Source organism: Parasteatoda tepidariorum, chromosome 6 (genome assembly GCF_982258835.1).
Source record: "Parasteatoda tepidariorum strain Cologne lab strain chromosome 6, Ptep-v5.0, whole genome shotgun sequence".
In the NCBI taxonomy this organism is placed as follows: Eukaryota; Metazoa; Arthropoda; class Arachnida; order Araneae; family Theridiidae; genus Parasteatoda; species Parasteatoda tepidariorum.
The window spans coordinates 2,164,427-2,186,456 of NC_141760.1; the positions used below are offsets into that span (position 1 = coordinate 2,164,427).

The following is a 22,030-nucleotide window of genomic DNA, read 5'->3' on the forward strand; positions in this document are numbered from 1 at the left end:
TTTATTTATTTAATTTTTTAGGCTGAAATAATTTCCATTAGTTCTTACCATTATCCGTTCATCCTTTTAATGAATTTCAAACAAAGTAAATATGAAATGGAAATTATTATAACAGCTAAAAGAAATAAAGTTATTAATAAAAACTATTCTATATCCCTATTATTACTGTTGGAGTAGAAATAGATGTCACAATGTGTTTATTTTAATCTAAAAATTTGGTTTATCTAATCTACTGGAGGAGCATGTTGCATTTGGAAAGATAAAATTTTCTACATTTAATGGAGCACCCACTGAAGAATTTCAGTAGATAGCAGATTCGTTATAATTAATTATTTATTTTTTAATAATTTTATTATAATTAATTTTCTAACGTATCTATTCCTTTTGTCACGTAACAAAGTATTTTTAAAATGTTTCTGAAATAAATGTCCCCATCATACTGCGATCTGACTAATTCTAGGCAATTGTGATGTCTTAAACTAAAAATAGAAAGTGATAATGACTGATTGACTTCAACCACAAAATTTGAGGCATTTTGTAAAAACGGATATTTTATTATTATAAATAATTATTTATAAAACTACAATCTAGTATGTTCCATCGCTATTTATAATTTTTTTTACTGAACTTTTTATTCAAAATTGTAATATCATTTTGTGAAAGTTATAATAAGATGAGAGCTCGAATAATTCGTTTTATGCCATACAATAAGATTTAAACTTTAATAATATTCGAAAATTTCCTAAATTGCTGATTATTCAGAATTAAAATGATCCATCTAACGAACGTGACTGAAATACATTCCCTTTTTACTTAGAACCACCTACACTGCTGAAAAAGTGGTTTTAGATTTTTTTCACCCCTCCATCGCATTGATTGACCTCAATGATCAGAATTCGAAAATGTTTTTACTTTTTCTCTTGCTTACTATTAGTTTGTTATCCTTAACACACATACTATTTTCTAGCTAGAGTATCGCAGTGAAACAGTAAAAGAAATTGAAGTAGTAAAATAGCAACAAACATTTAATCTATTTATTGCATACTTTATAACGACACAAAATAAGAAAACGACATCATACAAAGAAATTTATTTCATTATTCAATTTATCTGAGATCCATTATTCAAGTGAAGACGCAATCACTGTGGGGGTAATTTTATCGGATTATACCAGTAAGATGACGACGCTCTCAGTGTACAATGTGAGCATTGGTTTCTTTTTATATTTCAAACACTTACTATCTGGCAAGCATGAGATGAACCTCAATCACTAAACATGTAGGTGGCAGTCATGATTGTAAGGGATTTGTCTTTTCATTTTTAGGTTAAGATAGTGATTGGATTTGGTGGTTGTGTTGAACTTAAAACTAGTTATTGAACAACATTGTGAAATGAGCGAGTTTTTTTAACTCTTTTCAGAGCTCATCCCTACTGACAGTTTGCTAAATGGCAAATTTGTTCTTTTTTTATTTTATTTAAAATAATTTTTTTTAAACGAGTTATTCAAAAAATTTATTACGGAACAAATTTGTATAATCAAAAAATTTCTTTTTGAATTGGGGCTGCTCTATTATACGTAAGACAATCATCAGATGATCGATGAAGTTTTTTAGTTGATCAATCCATATTTAGCAACAATCTGAAATCAGATCCATTTTTTTTTCATCTACCATTTTGTAAAGATAGAAAAAAAAATCTATTTAATCTTAAGAACAACGAAAATGATTAAAAATGTATGATTATGTTTTTTAAATGCAATTAAGATCCTAATGGTCATCATGTCTATTCGAAAGATATATTTTTGGAGATGCCGAAAACTTTTAATAATTTTTATTTAAAATTATTCTCAATAACTTTCGAATTCAATAACGACGCACAAAACCTTATTAATGTAATTATTTTTTAACACATATATATTTTCGAAACTGTTGCAATATGTGATACTCGAAATTAAAGAAAAAAAAATTCTTTCTCCCTTATTTCAGTTACAAATGTAACCCCTTTAGTTACACTACCATCTGTTGTTCCACCCATTTTGTAGTTTTACATTCCCAGTGTTTCCTAATACTACACAAATGCGTCCTTATAATTTTTTTCTCAGATTTTTTGCCATCAGTGGTTCACAAGCAGCGTCTTGGGTAAGAGGATAACAAATGATTAACACTTTACCACCAAGATCTCCTCATCCTACGACATGTACAACGTTTCTTCAAAACTTGCGTACCACCGATGTCGAAAACATTACATTTCCTAAATGTTTACTACTACTACTACATTTGTGCAGTATTATCGACAGTGTTAAAAACTACAATATATTAGTGATGAACTGGATGACAGATTAGATATAGTTCGTTCACCAGGAGTTGGCTCTTGGCTCCACCCCCTCTGACGCAGAGTTCATTTCAGCGCGGTAGTAAGAGAGGAACATCTCCGCTCTTGAAAATGAGATAACCCTTAATGCGCGCCAAATGCAAGCAGTGAATTCTTTTTCGGTTACTTATTTCGCTTTATCATCTGCTATTATACCTTTCGTTACTCTAACTAATTAAATACATTTTCAATATAAAAGCTGCTGTTTTCTTAGCAAAATGTCTCAAAAAAGATAAACTATTCACTCAAAAGAGAGAAATATCATCAAATTTATGAAATATTTAATGTTAAAAAAATGCCCATACAGAAGGCGAAATAATTATATTTGTCTTACGATCGCCAAATATCAACCTTGTTCAGGATCGTTCGCATCCTTCTTACAAAAATAGTGAAATAGTATTGTCGGATACCTTGTGATGAAGGTGGAGCCAAGTGCCAACTCTTGGCAAACGAACTATATTTGTAGCGTAATATATCAAATATTTATAACTGAATAAAAAAGAAGGGAACTTCCCTAGCAGTAAACTAACTTGGGTCCTCGTTGTGCCAATATTCAGGAATCTTGGCTTAATAAGGTTCAAAAGGCCATTATTTTTCAAATATTGTCCGATATAACATTGTCCGATTCAGCCGATATTTTACTGCTCCTTTACAACCAATAACGGCCCTACATAGAATTTTCATTATTTAGCCAATGTAGGTTCTATATTGGCCATTCTATGACCCATATTAAAAAATCTAGACATCCAAATATGGGTCCCACGGTGCATGTTCTTATAGGAACCATATTGAGCCCATTTTGAACCCAACTGGGGACAAGGTAAAATTGTTGCTAGGGTTGGTATATTTTATTTTGTGTTTCGCTATAGTTTCGAAAGTATAACTATTTATCCTTCTTTTGTGCAATCCCAGTATTTTATCGGTATAATCATTTCCCGAAATGTGATTTTTTCATTTATTTTCAGGGGAAGAAGAAAATGAAGCCATCGTCTGGTGGGGATGATCATGGAATCCCATCGCCTTACTCTATTGATCGTCGCATGTTTTACTCTGTGCTCTGCAGTCACGCAGAAATGCTCCATCAAAGAAACTCGAGCAGACTATTTCTGTGTCTGCGATGCTCTAGACGGCACAAACGGATGGACCTACACTTGCATAGACAACATGAACTTGGAAGCTGCCTTCACTGTCAAGTACATCGTGGGCCGCTCTGTGATATTCCAGTGCGGAAGCGAAGAACCTCACTACTCTCTCCTCCTCCATCAACTGGATTTGGAAGACATAAAGACGTTCGCTTTCAAATCTTGCCCCCTTCCAGCAGTGCCTTACGACGAAATTCTTCCATTCTATGACCACTCCCCTGTGGAACAAATTAAAGTGGAGAGAATTAAAGGAAACGCTTCATTCACGAATGAAGTGTTTGGTAATTTCACAGAAACATTAAAAACCCTCATACTCACCGACAACGGTATCGAAAACATTTCCGAATCTCTCTTCAGCAATTTCACGCATTTGAAATATTTGTCGTTGTCAGACAATAGAATAAAGTCCCTTCAGAGCCGAGTGTTTGTGGGTTTGGAAAACTTGACAACTCTCGAAATAACGAATAACCTGCTCGAGAAACTTCCCTTTGATGTCTTCCAGGACCAAACATTGCTGGAGAAATTGTATCTTTACAAAAACAAACTGAGGGAACTGCCAGATGATCTCTTCAAAAACTTAATCAACCTCAAGATATTGGACTTAGCTGATAATCAGCTAATTTTACTCCCTAACCGTATTTTTGAGACCCTTTCGAATGTGGTATCCATTCGCTTGAGGGCCAACTGGTTGGGTACCGTACCTGAAGATTTATTCAGAAATTGCACGAGGATGCAAGTAATTGATCTCAGCATCAATAGATTCATGGAACCCCTGTCCGAAAACCTATTCCACGGATTGACTCATCTTGAAAATATTAGCATTCATGACTGCAATTTGACGCTCATCCAGGAGGGTTTCTTTTCGCGCAATCCGAATCTGACTCACTTGAATCTCGAAGAGAATAGTATATCTAGTCTTCCCGGAAAAATATTCGGAAATAATTCCAAATTGAAGGAACTAAATGTGAATTTTAATTTACTCAATTCTCTTCCAGTCGATCTCTTTCCAAATCATCTGAAACTCGAAAAGGTGTCTTTATTCAGAAATAACATATCCTCTATTCCAGACAGATTATTCAAGCGAGCCAGGAATGTTCGAACGTTAGTTCTCGGTCGAAATCGAATACAGAACGCCAGCTACGCTGTATTTCAAGATCTACCCAACTTAGAAGAATTGGATTTAAGTGTGAACAATTTAACCTATTTCAAACTAGATTTAAACGAGAATCTCAAAAAGCTCGATTTGTCTTACAACAATCTCTCTAAAATGCCTGCTATCAACTGGATACAACACTTGCAGTTGCAGAAGGTTAACTTAGAACACAACAAGTTATCTTTTCTTGAAGTCCCCTGGCTTCACTCGACAAATCATCCGATAATCAACCTTGCTAATAACAAAATAAGAACAGTAAGCGTAAATAATGTTTTGATCAATGATCTTGGCATCAAAAGTGAAGAGGCTTCAGAAAATTATAACAATTTTGTTGAAACTAGGATAGTTCTGAATTCCAATCCGTTTCTGTGTGATTGTCATCTGTTTAAATTTTACAAGTACATAAAAGAAAGCAACGGATCACCCAGATCCGTTCGAATCGATAACATTCAAAATTTATCATGCCACGAGCCCTTCTTCAATCGTAAAATAGTTTCGCTTGAGCCGCATGAGTTCACATGTGACCTACAGAACGAGTGTTCTAGTGCTTGCCATTGTTATTACAGAGCATCAGACAATGCGAACATTGTTAACTGCTCAAACCATGGGCTGAAATATCTACCAGATCATGTGCCATCTAACACAAGTGTTTTATATTTCAGTGACAACCTATTGACAAACATGGATGACTTTAATCAGAAAAGATGGGAAAATCTTACCGATATCTATTTGAATCATAACCTAGTATCAAATGTCGATAACTGGACGATACCAGTTCAGCTTAAGGGCATTTCTTTGCAAGGGAATAAACTGAGACACCTAAGCGAGCAGTTCATGGGCTTTGTTTCGAAAGCACCTCATTTTCACCTAGCTCTGAGTAGCAATCCGTGGATTTGCAACTGCTCTGCCATGAAATTCAAAAAGTGGCTCACGGAACACTACAAAAAGATCGGTGATGTACAACGCATCACGTGTGGCAATCGACTGAAACTGAACAACAGTCTCGTCCACACGCCTATTCTTACAACGCCGGACGATATTCTCTGCCCGCTAGACAATTGGCCGGACAAAGTTCATCTGATTACTGTGTCTGTTATTTGTGGTGTACTGGCTCTGCTCTTGTTTATAGTCATCGTACTCTATTATCGCAACAAGCAAACAGTCATCGCATACGTTTATATTCATATGCACCATGTATTCACCTGTTTTTTCAACGAAGAGGATATGGACGAGGATAAAATATTCGATGCTTTCGTTTCCTACAGTTGTTCCGATCGTGATGTCGCTATGGAACTCATCGAAGAACTCGAAAAGAAGGATCCGCGGTTCAATCTGTGCATACACGAGAGGAACTGGATTGCCGGAAACCAAATAAGTTGGAACATTTTCAACTCGGTGCACAACAGCAAAAGGACCATCCTGGTCATCTCCAAAGCTTTTCTGGAGAGCATGTGGTTTCAAGTGGAGTTCCACACAGCCTACTACCAAATGCTGGAAGACAAAATTGACAGGCTGATCATCATCGTCAAAGGTGACCTACCCCCCAAGGAGAACATGGACAAAGATCTCCAGTATTTGCTCTCCACCAAAACGTATCTGATATGGGAAGAGAAATGGTTCTGGGAAAAACTGAAGTACGCTATGCCGCACAAAAAGCAGCTCCTGCCCAATGATGTGCTGGCTCTTAAAGACAGACCTGACAGCGAAAAAGTCAAACCGATCGATAACCAAATAGCCATTTTATCATCGAGTGATTGTAAAACCAAAGTTCATGATCCCAATCGATCCACTCTTCATCTGGTTAAGAGTGTTAACGGAAATTAACACATTTTTTTTGTTCTCTCTGAAACGCCATGTAAATTTATGTATATTGATCTCTTGTAAAGAGTAAACTACATTTTAGTATAATTGAAGTGTCAAACTATATCGCACCATTTTTAGCTATATTACATTAAAAACAAAACCATCTCTGGTGCAAACCGAGGAAATCAACTGTGACGTTAAAATAAATTGTTTGACGTTTAGCTAATTTTCACGCGAATCATATTAAAAATTTTGTCAAGAAATTCCAGACGTATCTGCTAAAGATGAGAGTCCTCGCTCGATTCAATCATTTAAAGTCGAATTATACTCCCACTTTTCACACAATACTTCGAAGTTGTCAGACTTCAGCTTATAAATTTTTTAATGAAACTAGTTACAAGAAGAAGAAAAAAAAAACACTTCGAAAATTAAATTTACTTCTTACTGTCTTTTTTTTAAGATGCACAATTTGAAATTGTGGCAATAATTGTTTTTTTTTAAAAAAAATCTAACCAAATATATAAATTAATACTCCAAAACGAAGTCTCAACTTTCTTCGAGTATTTGCCTCATCTGATAGTTGAGCCAATTCTTCAGAAAAATTGCATGTTTTTTTATAAAAGAAACTAAAAAATTTTTCCCCTTTTTCTTAAAAAAAATAAATAAAGACATAATATTTAGATTTATTATTTTTTTTTAAATTATCCTTTTTTTTAAATTTAAGTTAATTTTAAGTTTTATTCTAAGAAATAATAAAAGTAAAGGAAAATTATACATTTAGGATATCTTAGTGCAATAACACTGAAACGATGGTTAGTGTTCGCTAATTGCATTATTTATGCTGAACATTATTTATACATGACTGTTCTACTCTATTTTATTATTATTTTTTTGAGAAAATAACCTATGTTCTATTCAATTTTATTTAGGATTTGAAGGAACTAAAAAAAGAAATATTAATTCTTAAGGGAAAAAAACTGCTGTTGAAACAAAAGGCTTCCATTAATATTCGTAACACATCCGTAACTATTCATACATATAATAGAGGTTTATTATTTAAATAATTGATACATGAAATATTATATTTAGTTGACTTCATTTCGAAAGTAAGCCAACTTACCGCATGCTCGTGTAATCACTCGTTTTAAAATGACTTTTTAAGATTATATTCACTAGTTTTGCTCATTATTTTTTTTAATATACTTCATTTTTTAAAGTTTTAAACAAAAATAAGTTTTAGTCATTTACTAAATGTTTCGTTTAAATGGTTTTTGATCTGTGATTCATTAACTGCCGAGGTTTCTAACTATTGTTAATTTTTAGTTAAATCATTGTCTATTCTTTCGGATGATCTTTTGTGAAAAAATGACTAGCTGAAATATCACTCTTCTTACGAGATGAAAAGAAGGTAATTCATTCATAAATCAGTCATGAAAAACACTTAAACTTAAAAACATATACCAATAACGATTAATAAAGTTTATATAATTGCAATTTCTTTTATCTACATTATTTGTTGCCCTTCCCGGTGGCTTTGCGCTATTAGATTGAACAAAACACGTTTTTAGTAGTTCATTTCATCAAAATAAGAATGAACTGTTATCATTTGGCATGACGGCAATTCACAAGCCATCCATCAAGCGATTTTCTCCATTACTCGCGAGAGGCCGTAAAAAAAAAAATCTCTCTCCATAGTATCTATTATAAAACTGCACAGCATTGTTGTACATTTAATAAGCACCAAACATACTAACATGGGTATCTTTACATATATACTATTCAATAAAACTGCACCCATTACCATAATATCAGTAATGCAGATTATCAAAATTAATTCAGCATCCATTATAGTAGGACGATTTTTGTACGTTTCTCTTAAAAAGTACATTTTCATCATTCATTTTTCTTACTTTTCAGTACAGAACTTAATATTTTTTATTTCAAATACTGTTGATTTCAAATTATTTAGTTTTATAGAAACTCGTTAGACAACAGAGAAATATGTAAAGAGTTTCTACTTTAATGCTAGAGCATATAAAAAGTCGACGTATTTTTTTTTCAGAGATGGCCACAGTTTTAGCGCCATGCTACGTCAAAAAGCATAATTATGAGTTATATGGATGAATTTATCGTTTTCTTTTATTAATTTGAATTGAATTTATAAAGTTCTTTATGATAGGTCGTTCATTTGTTTTATTTTAGTTCCATGAAATGCTTTATGTTAATTCGTTAAGGATGTCGTTTGTTAATAAATACAAAAATACATTTTGCTTATTTAGCAATTTATTTTATTAGCTTATTTAGTAATTTATTTAATTACTATTTATTTTAACTATCTTTATTTCTTACCATTTTTCACGCTCTTAAATTTATTTCAATGTTGAATAAAATTCATATGTGTATATAAAAATAACATACACCATTGCTCCTTTTAAACTAAATAATAATAGAAAATAACTATCATTATTATGATTACAATAAAAACCATAATGTATGAATACTTAAAATCACAAAAGTTGCTATCATTAATTCCTGCAATGTTGATAATAGTTTTGCAAATGGCAACTTGTAAGCAATTTCATTTTGTCAATTATGTCATACTCTTTTTTAAAGTCTTTTACTGAATAGTTATTTCATAATGGTTTTTCCGCGTTTGATTTTTATGATGAAGATTAAATTTTATGTAAAAAAAAAATTTTTTTTTATGACAGAAACTCTTTTAAATCCTTAAATAAAAATAACTTTTTTTGCTGCCCGTTATTTGTAGTGAATCTCAATACTCTCGCACAATCATTATGTCATGTTTTGTGTTTATGTACTACTATTAATTATGCAGTTTGGATTATATTAGATTTTAATTTATAGTTATCTTCTATTTGTATTGTTATGCCTCACATTTGTATATAAGTTCTTTTTTTCGTAATTCATTGAGTATGTAAACTGTTTAGAAAATATGTGTTCATTCTTATATATGCTATGTTGAGATTTCTTACATTTGTTACATATCTACTTATTTTATGTAAAAGAAGAATTTGTTTTGTGTTCAATAAAAAAAAAATTTAAAAATGACTATTGAAATAATTTTATTAATACTAATTACAATAATTATGGTGTCAGAAATTTAGGTAATTAGGTACTTTATTTACGTCACCCTGGAGCTGCACAATGAGCTATTGGCGACGGTCTGGGAAACATCCTTGAGGATGATCCGAAGACAGACATGCCACCACCATTTTGATCCTCTGCAGAGTTGATGCCCCCCCCCCCCCCCCCCGCTTTGGTAGCCCCACAACCTGCGCATGAAGTCGAGCACTTTAGGGTAAAACAGTTTAACGAGGATCGATACCGCGCATCATCGGTCCTTACGTTCACTGATCAAGGTGGTCATCCACCCGCTTACTGACGCAACCAGTGATGCTTGACTTCAGTGTTCTACTGGGAACCGTGTCTTTACGATCAGTCCACTGCGGAAAGTCAAAAATTTAGAAATTAGTTCATCAAGTTCGGGTAAAATATTTACAACTAAAATAGTTAAAAGCATACAAAATATTTGAAGGTTAAATTATTATTTATAGAGAGTTTAATAACACAAGTGCCTTGATTGCGCCTAACACAATTGTTATTACATATTTAATGCAATGAAGTCAAAATCTGTGAATAGGGCTTCGTATAATCAACTAATAGAAAGCTCCATTTTTTTTTTTTTTTAATCTTTACAAACAGAGCTTAAACTTTAATTTTCGAACAAAACAAACTAGATTTCCTGCAACATTTTTCTTACTATAATTTTATAACTACATTTTCATTTACTCGTTTTCATGTTTGAAACGATGGAATCTTGCAATCCAAGCTGTGGCGTACTAGACTTGGGTGCGCCCCCCCCACCCTGCAAGATTTAAAAAAGCGTCCTATCTAAAACTTAACACAAATTTTTTAAACTTATAATATGAAACGAACACAATGAAGAGACATTCGGGTATTTATAAGCATTCATTATATTTTACTTTATATAATTTTAATTCAAATTATTATTTATTTAAATTTATAAGAAAATGATTGGTCACTAGATGGCAGTAGTAATTATGTGCATACACAGATGATTTCGTAACATAGAGCATGGAGCTACTTCTAGCTCCATGATTCGAACAGCAGCCATCGGCTTCGCAGTCAGGCATTCTATCCGCTCGGCACTTGGCTGACTGTGCTTTTAAGTATTACTGAATTAAGTTTGACTGAATGTAAACAATAACAAGCTTTATGAAACCAGAAGAAATTAGAAACCGGTGTATCCCTCCTCTTATGTTATGTTTACGAGGCGATGTGTGAACAACTATTCTAAGAAGTTTTATTATCGTGTTTAAATTTAAGCGTCATTCATGAGAGTTTTCTGTCATTTATAAATTCTAACAGGTAGTGAGCCTAAAACAAATGTAACAAAATTAATATCACAGCATAAATAAAGTGCAAAGTTAGTCAAGGATATTTTAAAATCTTAAGGTTTATCATGAAGTCTGTTACCCCGTAAGACATGACATTAAAATGAGTAATTTGGTTTTTAAGCAAACATACATTTCTTACTTTTCATTCTAATATTATTTGCAAATAATGTAATAAATAGTAAAATATTAAAATAATAATAAGAAAAAAACGAACTGCAGCTAAAGTAAAATTGTATAATTTGAAAAATATATTCTTCCATATCAAAGAAAATCCACTCTGACCTATTTCACCGATCTAAAGTCTATTTCTTCCCGAATAAATGAAAATAAAAAATTTATAATAAATGAAAATAATTTTTTTTTATCTGAAACGCAAACAAACAACACAAAGTTCTATGAAATCAACGCACGCAAATTGAAATGGGTGTCTTTTGAGAAGCACTGTTCAGGATAGGGTTTTACCAGACGTTTTGCAAAAGCATACCGTCATGTGGGGCTACTTTATGCAGGATTTCACAGTTTTTGAACTTTGACATGTAAAAAAACTATGTTAATTCAAACTTTAGTAAAATTTATCGATATTATATTCATAACTGAACTCAGACGAATGAATTTGATCAATATTGGCGATATTTGTATGTAATATTTACAAATAATAAGTCAAAACATACCTTGCACAAAGAAGCCCCCAAGTATAGGAATTCTGTTTAATAATCATGTTTTTAGTAAAGTATTGATATAAAATTGTTAAAAAAGTTAATTGTTGACATTTTTAGTTACAAAAACATCAAGATATGTAAAGATATTAGTTTGGATATCAATTTTCAGCGTTAAGAAACCATTTTTTATAAAGAATTTTTCCTTAAAAAATTTTTTTATTTCAAAACATTTGAGTTTAAACAAAAGGAAACCATATACATTTTTGAACATCGAAATTGATGAAATTTTAAAAATAATGATTATTACATATTCATTAACATTTTTAATATTGATAAATTTGAACATAACATGCTTGAATGAACATGACAGAACTTGCTCTTCAGTTTCTGTCAAAATCACCTGATGTCCTATAAAATATATTTTCGTGTGTTAAATCGTTTGATTAATTCATTAGAAAAATCTTTGTAGAAGAAAAATAATAGTTTACCAGCACGTTTCACGCACTTGTTGTGAATTTTATTTGAGATAGTATTTCTGTGGATTTTGTACTTCCGAGAAGCTTCTGCAATCGACATACCACCAGCAACTGCTTGCAAACATGGTTGCAGCTTTTCTAAAGGGTAATCACGGTAGTTTCTCGTTACAGGTATTTTTTTATAACGTCTGGCAATTTTTCTGTCGGAAAAAAAACGAATGAAGCTTTGCACAAAGTAGCCCCACAGTGCATTTTTTTCATTTTCCGTTTATTTGTTATTAATTTTCAAATTTTTTTAACGCTAACATGATATAATTGTTTATTAATATATAAATAAAAAAATTTGCACTTACGACAATTGTTTTATCAATGTCTTTGCATTTCACAGCTAAAGTTTCCACGCACACTTTTCGACGTCCGACATTCTCGGAAAGTTGTTGACATTGGATAAACAAAACACACTCTGAGATTGTTTTAAAATTCGAAAAAAAAATTTGTAATGACATAGGAGACTTCTAACTTCAAATTCCCCACATTTTTAACGTGAAAAAAACATAATACTGAATAGGAACACTTGAAAAGTGCCAAATTCGAATTTGCACAAAGTAGCCTCACATGACGGTACGTTGTTATTTTTTCTAACGTTAAAGGCATGCGCTATTTTTTAACGTTAATTTTCGCTCATGAGATGTGAGGTTAATTGTCGTTGGCGGGGTAACGCCAAAAGAAATCTTTTTATAAAATGTAATATTGTGTGAAAAATAGTTTTAAGTTAATTGATGATTCTGTCAAACATCGTGTGAAAGTATATTAGAGTTGGCGTTAAAGAAAATTAATTAATTTTCATTATTAATTAAATTAATATTTTTATGAACCACAAATTTCACTTTAACCAGCTTGTTATGCTTAGTAACAATAATCAATTAGGGTACATTTTATTTAATTTAATAACCGTCGTTGAATAGCCGATCCAATTTTGAGTTTACGACTACTGATGTTCAACTTGCCTTGTAATTTTGAACCAATCCAGAAGACAAGGAAACTTCTGGATCAGTATTCACACAGGTATGATTGTTATGGGAACATGGAGAACTTTGAGACTCGACAGATTTAACGTGCATCCATCAGTCACCATTTACGACACGGGAAGCGGCGGAGATCGAACCCAAGACCTCTTGGACATTGGTCCAGTGCCCTACCAATCAGGCTATCCCGGCTCTGATTAGGGTACATTAGGAGAAACACCAGTACAGAGAATACTGAGGACAACAGAACATTACATTGAAAAAAAAACATTGTAGTGCATACCCTTCAGGGTCCTTTACATTAGAAACCGGCAGAGTAAGGTATTCCGATCAACAGCACTCATATGATTAATGTATCCGATTGTTAAAAATAATAAGCATAGCTTTCTAATTATAGTCGTATGCCACTCACTAATATTTTTTTTAATCTTTTAAGAAGGAAATGAACAAAAACGTTAAAAAAATTATTATTCCGAATGAAAAAAATAAATATATATTTTAATATTAAATAAAGAAAACGTTATAAAATTTAATAAAAGCATTAAGAAATTTAAATTGCAATTCTGTTGTAGAAAAAAAAAGCATTTTATTTCCAAATTCGAAAACAAAGAATTAATTCTGTCTATATTCGTTTGGAGATAATGACGTTGTAAGTATGGATGGTGTTTTCTACACTAGGGAACGCTGCAAGCTCTGTACCGCCTAAATTTCCGGGTTACTGCTTCCGTTGTATTTTAAAGCCATTTGGCATCATTGTGTTTCGAGATTCTTGTAAACAATGCATTTGATTACTTATTACTTGTGTTTACAATGCTAACAATACTTGTGTTTACAATGCTGAAAGTGTTAACACTAACGTAACGTCTCTTCCCATATCAGATACGTTTTGGTGGAGAGCAAGTACTGGAGATCTTTGTTCATGGGGCACAGCTTACAACAAGAACAAACAGTAATAAACTTATGGAAAGAGGACATATCAAGACTGCCAAAAAAGCGAGTTACTCAAAATCTAGCAACCATGTCACCTTTTTAATATATCTCTAAATAACTAAAACAAATTTCCACTTCAAACTCACCAGAATTACATAATAACATTAATATCTTATGAAATACGGCAAATTTGAGCTCAGAAATTATCTAATATATTTCTTTTATTGAAAACAAAATTATCCATTTGAAAATATCGCCTCGCAGAATAACATGTAGTAAGCAGCTGCAAACTTTCTAACCGTAACTAGAGCAGGCATACAGCTCGGGATTGTTATTCGCGATCGCAACGCTCGAGTACGCCGTCTAGCGGGAGCCTGTAAATATCAGACATTAATTTATCACGTTTTCATTTAGTTCCATCGAAATCATTGACAGAATCAGACACCATCTTTTAGCAGCAAATAAGAAACAAAATTTCCCTAAGGAAAAGGCCGAAGAACTTGAAAAAAATCTCCAGAATATTAGTAAATCTTTCAGGAACAGAACACGCCAAACATTTGAAGAAAAATTCCTCAATAATTTTTAATTTCTATTATCAACAAACTTGCAACTGATGACTTCCGATTTCGGATACTGTTACAGATGTGTGTATTAAGGTAAAATGCATTTCTTCTGTCTTCAATTCATTACGAATTAAAGTGAAGTCAATATTGCTTTCGTCATTCCAGTGAATAAATATGAATTCAGAACATACAGAATTGCAATAATTATAGCATATTCTTCTTCGTTATAGAATAGTACATATTTCTGTATCCATATAATTCGGAAAACAACAATAAAAAATTATCCAAGTTACTTGAAATAGTGCCATTTGAGCTGATTCTTAATTAATTTTAATCGTTTTCTTGGTAAGTATTTTTTAGTTTTGAAAGAATAAGTTCAACTAGAATTTAGCTATTCTGTTTTTAGCTACATATTCAAATTCATATCAATTATAAAATTTTGCTGTGTAGTATGGTATCTAAAAGTAATGAAGGGATAAACTTTGTATCTATTATTTGAAAATAAAGTTTTCAAACAAGGAACTTATCATTTTGAAATTCTCCGGGAATTATAAATCAGGTAAGTGCAATGATTTTTACAATAAAAAATTTGCTTGTAAATATTTTTTTTTCATTTGATGATGGTTCTCTACAGAATGGTATTTTACGTCTGATTAAGAATTATAAGAATAATAAAAAAAGAAACAATATGAAAGTTTTTATTTCAATGTAAAGAATTCTTAAAATCGTTTTTTTATCCTAAGTATTCTTTATTTTCCGCTTTTTAGTTTATAATTTTTTGATAAAAATTGTTCTCAAAATACTTTTTTTGAAAAATTAAATGGTATAACATTATGTGTTTATGTATACTTCTTGTATATTCCAATGTTTGAAGTAATATGATTCAGGAAAGTATGGAATAAAAATTCGGTACTTACGTATTAACGCCACCGCCGCTACAGATTTGGCGGTTTTTAAGTGCCGCTAATCTACACTTAAACTTTTTGCGACAATTCATAAAATAAAACACTTTATTTAAAATCAAAATAATCAATCGGATTTCGGTGGAAAATGAGCCGATATAGAGTTTAGCATAGATTCAAAGCAATCATATCGCCATATGAACTCTGATAAATAGGATTCCAAATGAAATAACATTTCCAAAACGTACGTTTACCAAGATAAAGTTTTATGTTGTGGGAATTGGTGCATTTTCGTTTTTTCGGTAAAATATTTCCCTCCTGAAAAAATAAAATTGCATCTTGTTTTGTTTTTGGCAAATCCCAAAGACGAATTTTTGTAGCACTAAAAATGGCGACAAAAAAGATTTGTTTTTTTTTTTTGTTTTTGTTTCGTCAGCATTCTTTATTTTACGTTTCTTAGTTTCTAAATAATGATTTTTATTCGCGATCAAAACGCTCGAGTACGCCCTCTATCGGGAGCCTGTAAATGTCAGACATTAATTTATCACGTTTTCATTTAGTTCCATAAAAATCTTTGGCCATGACGGACGCCATTTTCTTAGCAGCAAATAAAAATAAAAATTTCCCTAAGGAGCAGCTGAAGAACTTGAAAAAACTAACCAGAACATGCCAAACATTGAAGCAGAACACGCCAAGCATTTGAGGAACAATTTCTCAATAATTTTTACCTTTCTATTACCAACAACGTAACTTACAATTTCATGATCACTTGCTGGTGCAGATTTGTATATTACGGTAAAATAATTTTTTCTGTCTTCAATTCATTACAAATTAAAATGAAGTCAACATTGCTTTCGTCATTCCAATAAAGAAATGTGAATTCAGAACGTCAAGAACTGCGATAGTTATAGAATATTCTTCTTTGTTATAGAACAGTATATATTTCTGTATCTATATAATTCGGAAAACAACAATAAAGAATCAACCAAATTACTTGAAATAGTGTCATTTGTGCTGATGATTAATACATTTTTTATCGTTTTCTTGGTAAGTATTTCTTAGTTTTGAAAGAATAGATAATTTCAACTAGAATTCAGGTGTTCGGTTTTTAAGCTACATATTCAAATTCATATCGAGATCTTACAATTATAGAATTTTGATGTGTGGTATGTTATCTAAAAGTAATAAAGGGATAATCTATGCACATATTATTTGAAAATAAAACTTTCAAACGAAGAATATTTCATTTGGAACTCTACGGATTTATAAAGAAGGTAAGTGTTATGATTTTTATAATAAAAAATTAGCTTGTAAATTTTTTTTTTCTTATTTGATGATAGATCTCTACAGAATGGTTTCTTACGTCTGATTAAGAACTATAAGAAAAGAAACTATATGAAAGTTTTTATTTCAATGTAAAGAATTCTTAAAATCGTTTTTTATCCTAAGAATTCTTTATTTTCCGTTTTATAGTTTATAATTTTTTGATAAAAATTGTTGTCAAAATACTTTTTTTGAAAACATGGTATAACATTATGTGTTTATGTATACTTCTTGCATATTCTAATGTTTCAAGTAATATGATTCAGAAAAGTATGAATAAAAATTCGGTATTTATGTATTAACGCCACAGCAGCTACAGATTTGGCGGTTTTTAAGTGCCGCTAATCTACACCTAAAATTTTTGTGACAAATCATAAAACAAAGCACTTTATTTAATATCAAAGTAGTTTATCGGATTTCGGTGGACAATGGGCAAAATATTTCGCTCCAGAAAAAATAAAATTGCATCTTGTTCAATTTTTGGCAAATCCCAAAGACGCATTTTCGTAGCACTAAAAAATGGTAACAAAACTCGAAGAACAAATCATTTTGGACTACTTCTGATTTATAAAGCAGGTAAGTGTTAATTTTTATAAAATAAAAAATTTTACTTTTAAGTAGTTTTTTTCTTGATGATAGTTTCCTATAGAATGGTTTTCTACGTCCGATTATGAATCAAAAAAGAAAAAACATGAAAGTTTTTTATTTTAATGTAAGGAATTTTTAGAATTGTTTTTTTTTTTTTTTTTTTTTTTTTTTGTATCGTAAGCATTCTTTACTTTACGTTTTTCAGTTTCTAAATAATGATTTTTATTAAAACTTAAAATTTTTTGATAAAATTACTCGTTAAAAAACTTTATTTACAAAATTAAATTACATAAAATTATGAAGCTTATGTATACTTTTTGCTTATTTTAATGTTTGAAGTAATATGATTCTTAAAACTATGGAATGTAAAGTTTATATAGGCCTTTCAGGTTATATCATTAAATTTAGTAAAACTTTTTCTCAGGCATTAAGTTTTAACTTTAATAAGAAGATACATATTTTTTTCTGTTTATTTACAAATATTTTTCAGATGTGTTTTGGATGTTCCTTCTTTTAAAAAAAAAGAGATACCATCTTGTTTTCGGTTCTATAAGAAAGGATATCAAACATTTTTCTTTTTTAAATTTAATAAGCCACATTAAAGAAGGAACGTTACAAAGCTACACGCTACATTAAAGATGTCTTCAGAGTAACTGAATGACGGTTCATATAGAAATCGCAGGTATGCGTCTCATACAACAACGCCCCCTATAGTTCATTGCGATCGCGAATTGAAACTTGAAACTTTTTGATAAAAGTTGTTGTCAAAAAACTTTGTTTACAAAATTAAATTTCATAAAATTATGAGGCTTATGTATACTTTTTGTTCTTTTTAATTTTTGAAGTAATATGATTCTTAAAACTATAGAATGTGAAGTTTAAATGGGCCTTTCATGTTATATCATTAAATTTAGTAAAGCATAAGCAGGCATTAAGTTTTAACTCTTATAAGAATATGAGTCAAAATTTTAGTAGCGGTAACACCCAAACTTTGATATCATAATTTTTACATTTCTTGTTGTTTCTTAAAAAGTATATATTATACAAAACAATAGCCCAAAGCGATTTCTTTCTATTTAATTTATTTTACAAGATATTAACAATTAAATTTTAAAGCTCTTTTTAACCCCTTAACTGCCGCGGGCGTATATATACGTCTCAGCCAGACGATGCGTTAACTGCCGCAGGCGTATATATACGCTTTCCCGAAGTACGATGCTTTGCATTGCGCTGCTATAAATAGAACTACACCCCCTACTTCAGAATGCAGTAAAATGGCCTTGAAAGTGTTTGCTTTGCGAATGTATTACTAATTTCGGAGGAGGGGGAAAGGGAAAAGGATGTTATGGAAAAGTGATATCGTATTATTTGAGTAAGAGTGTATTTATTTGAGTAAGGTCGGGTTTATTTTTTTTTCGCTTTTGTTTTCCGTATGTATTTGGTGCTTTTTGTTCTTTCCATCAACGTCTTCAAAGAAAAATGCATCGCGAAAATGTGCTGTTTGTTCAAGAAAAAAAATTCGGCGTGATTCCCGCTATCAGTGCGATGAATTAGATGTTGGTTTATGTGTCCAACCATGTTTCAGAATTTATCATACAACATCTTTTATATTGTATTTTATTATTTAATTTAAATTTTGTATTTTCTTTCTTTCCTTTTTCTTGTCTTGTAAAATTAAACTGTTTTTAAATTGCAAAGAGTGCATCATTTTCCCCCACCAGTGCACTTGAGCTGTGCTAAGAAAGTGCACTTGAGCGAAAAACGGTGGCACTGGGAAGTGAATCACGTTAATTTTACTCGGCAGTTAAGGGGTTAATTAAAAAATAAATATCTAAGGATAGAATGAATGGATTTTAAAAAAATGTACCTCATTTTACGCGGAAATAATTGAAGTTTTTGATAAAATAATTATAATACAACAAATGCTTAAAAAATGTAATTTTTATTGCAAAATTAAGTTGTAAAATGAAAAACAAAAATGTTGTTAATGTCGTACAAAGTTCAAACAAAACCCATTTTAAAGTAAATTTTATTCTGAACAAAATGGCTTTTCAAAAAAAAATGGATCGCAATTCCATAAAAAGTTATAGATTTTTTCGCGAAGCGCTGCACCGCGGCTCGCTCTGTTGTCAGCGTTGTTTATACTCGAATTGTAACGAGCGTTTGTTAAGGTAATTCGGAATGCTGATCTACGTGATAATAATTATCAAATAAGGTAAGTTTCAATTGTTATTTAACTTAGGATAATAATAAATATTGTTCAATTATAAATATTGTTTTTTTAAACATAAAATTACATTTCTAAAAAATACATTAATTCTAAGAATTTGATTTGTATATTTAGCACGAAATTTAATTATAAACTTACAGATAAAATCAAGAAATGGTGAACTATTGCTGCAACCCGCTGAACAAATTAAATCATCGAAGGATCTAGAAAAATGTTAAGCTCGTGACAAAAAATTGGAGTTCGGTATTTTCAAATTTAATAAATCAATTCATATGTGATTCTTGTCGTCGGACAATTTTTCAGAAAAATATACCCGTAATAGTTATTAATGAATAAAGTAATTCTATTCGTAAATTTGTAAATAATTTAAAATATTAATTTCAAATTAGATAATTCTAATAATTAAAATGTTTTGTTAATTTTAGAAAATAACGAAAATGTGGTATTGAATTGTTCTGATGAAGAGTGTGATTTTGACGAAAGATCCAAGCGTTTGTTTTAAGAATATTGAAAATTTCGAAACTCTCAAATGTAAAATATATTCTTCTAGTTCCAAGTTTGAACTCAAAAAATTATGTAAATAAATTATAAATAACTAATTATTCATAATATTATTCACCTAAAATTGTAAATTATGTATTTATTATTTAATATAATGCTTGCTATTTTGTGAAACTTTAGTTGAGGTTTTTAAATTCCCTCCAAATTAACTGATACAGCGCAATTGAGCGATCAGCGGAGTGGAGTGGCAGAGCGTGCCGCAGTGCAGCGCTTCGCGAAAAAAGCTGTAACTTTTTATGGAATTGCGATCCATTTTTTTTTGAAAAGCCATGTTGTTCAGAATAAAATTTACTTTAAAATGGGTTTTGTTTGAACTTTGTACGACATTAACAACATTTTTGTTTTTCATTTTACAACTTAATTTTGCAATAAAAATTACATTTTTTAAGCATTTGTTGTATTATAATTATTTTATCAAAAACTTCAATTATTTCCGCGTAAAATGATATATAGTTTTTAAAAATCCATTCATTCTGTCCTTAGATATTTATTTTTTAATTAAAAAGAGCTTTAAAATTTAATTGTTAATATCTTGTAAAATAAATTAAATAAAAAAAAATCGTTTTGGGCTATATTGTTTTGTATAATATATACTTTTTAAAAAACAACGAAAAATGTAAAAATTACGATATCAAATTTTGGGTGTTACCGCTACTAAAATTCTGACTCATATACATATTTTTTTCTGTTAATGTACAAATATTTTTCCGATGTGTTTTGGATATTCCTTCTCTAATAAAAAGAGATACCATTTTGTTTTCGTTTGTATAAGAAAGAATATCAAGCATTTTTCTTTTTTAAATTTAATTAGCCACAATAAAGAAAATAATTAGCCACAAAATTGAATTAGCCAATCAGTTCTACTGAAAACACCATCATAGAATTAAGTGGAAATATTTATCGCTTCTAGTAAGGAATCATTCTTTACGAATTTTGTGCTGGTAAAACAAAAAAAACCTTCCCCAATAGCCAAATTGATGTTTGTAATTTGCACATTAGTCAGCATCTGCAAGAATAAAAATAAATAAGATTGGTAGGTACTTTATTTATGACGCACTACAGCTGCCTTTGGCTTCTGTCTGTTAAATATCCGAAAAAATGCCCCCACAATTTTGTGAGATATTCCACCACAGCTTTCTCCATCCTACTTATTCCATCACAACTTAGACATAGATTTGAAGGAGAAGGAAATTCTTCTCCATATTCCTGTACTACTCAATGAGTCCCATTGTACTGCTCAGTGACTGACCACGGAACTTTCGAATCCACAGATTTTATGAGCTCTTATATTGCCAGTGCTCGGTGAATCTTACCGGAGTCGAGGATCGATCCCCGCTCTACCGGACCTGAGTCCGATTCCCTAACCACAGGGGTAACATAAATAAATAAATCATATGAATGCGAGGACAATTCTCACTGCTTGCGATTTTTTCCGCATGCGGATTTGAGCCTGATTGGTAGAAAAATTTTAACCGTATCTCCTGAATAAGGTTACCATCATATTCCAGATCGCCATCGAGAAAATAAGGAAACCTGATTGGTGGGTTTTTCATAGTTTGTAAAAATTTTACCGCTGGGGCCGGAAATTTTTTTCCAGTGAAAACGGTCCTTAAACATTTTGTTCTTATATATTAAAATGGAAGTACAAAAATTTTTAACGTACGTCTAGTGCCTCGAAAAATACTTTATACATGCAAATTTACTCCTATTTTTAATGCATGTTAACTTGGTTCTTTCCGCCTCTCTTGATTTTTCGGACAAAATTTGTTTTTTCAATTTGGCAGTTAACTCTGCAACCATGGCGAGTGTTCACGTGCTTTTAAGAAAAGCTGTAGCGCGTACTCTTCTCCTTCGTACCGCTTTTCC

At 31.1% G+C, this 22,030-nt stretch overlaps 1 protein-coding gene across 3 annotated transcripts in view; it reads left to right on the plus strand.

The window, feature by feature from the left end:
• Positions 1 to 8,120, plus strand: part of LOC107446715 (toll-like receptor Tollo) — a 56,772-nt gene extending 48,652 nt beyond the window's left edge. For all 3 annotated transcript variants that reach the window (XM_016061431.4, XM_071179054.2, XM_087165309.1), the window contains one exon: positions 3,336 to 8,120. In XM_016061431.4, coding sequence (XP_015916917.2) covers positions 3,370 to 6,489 — 3,120 coding nt within the window. In that variant the 5' untranslated portion in view covers positions 3,336 to 3,369 and the 3' untranslated portion in view covers positions 6,490 to 8,120. The remainder of the gene's footprint in view (positions 1 to 3,335) is intronic.
• The last annotated feature ends 13,910 nt before the right edge of the window (positions 8,121 to 22,030 follow it).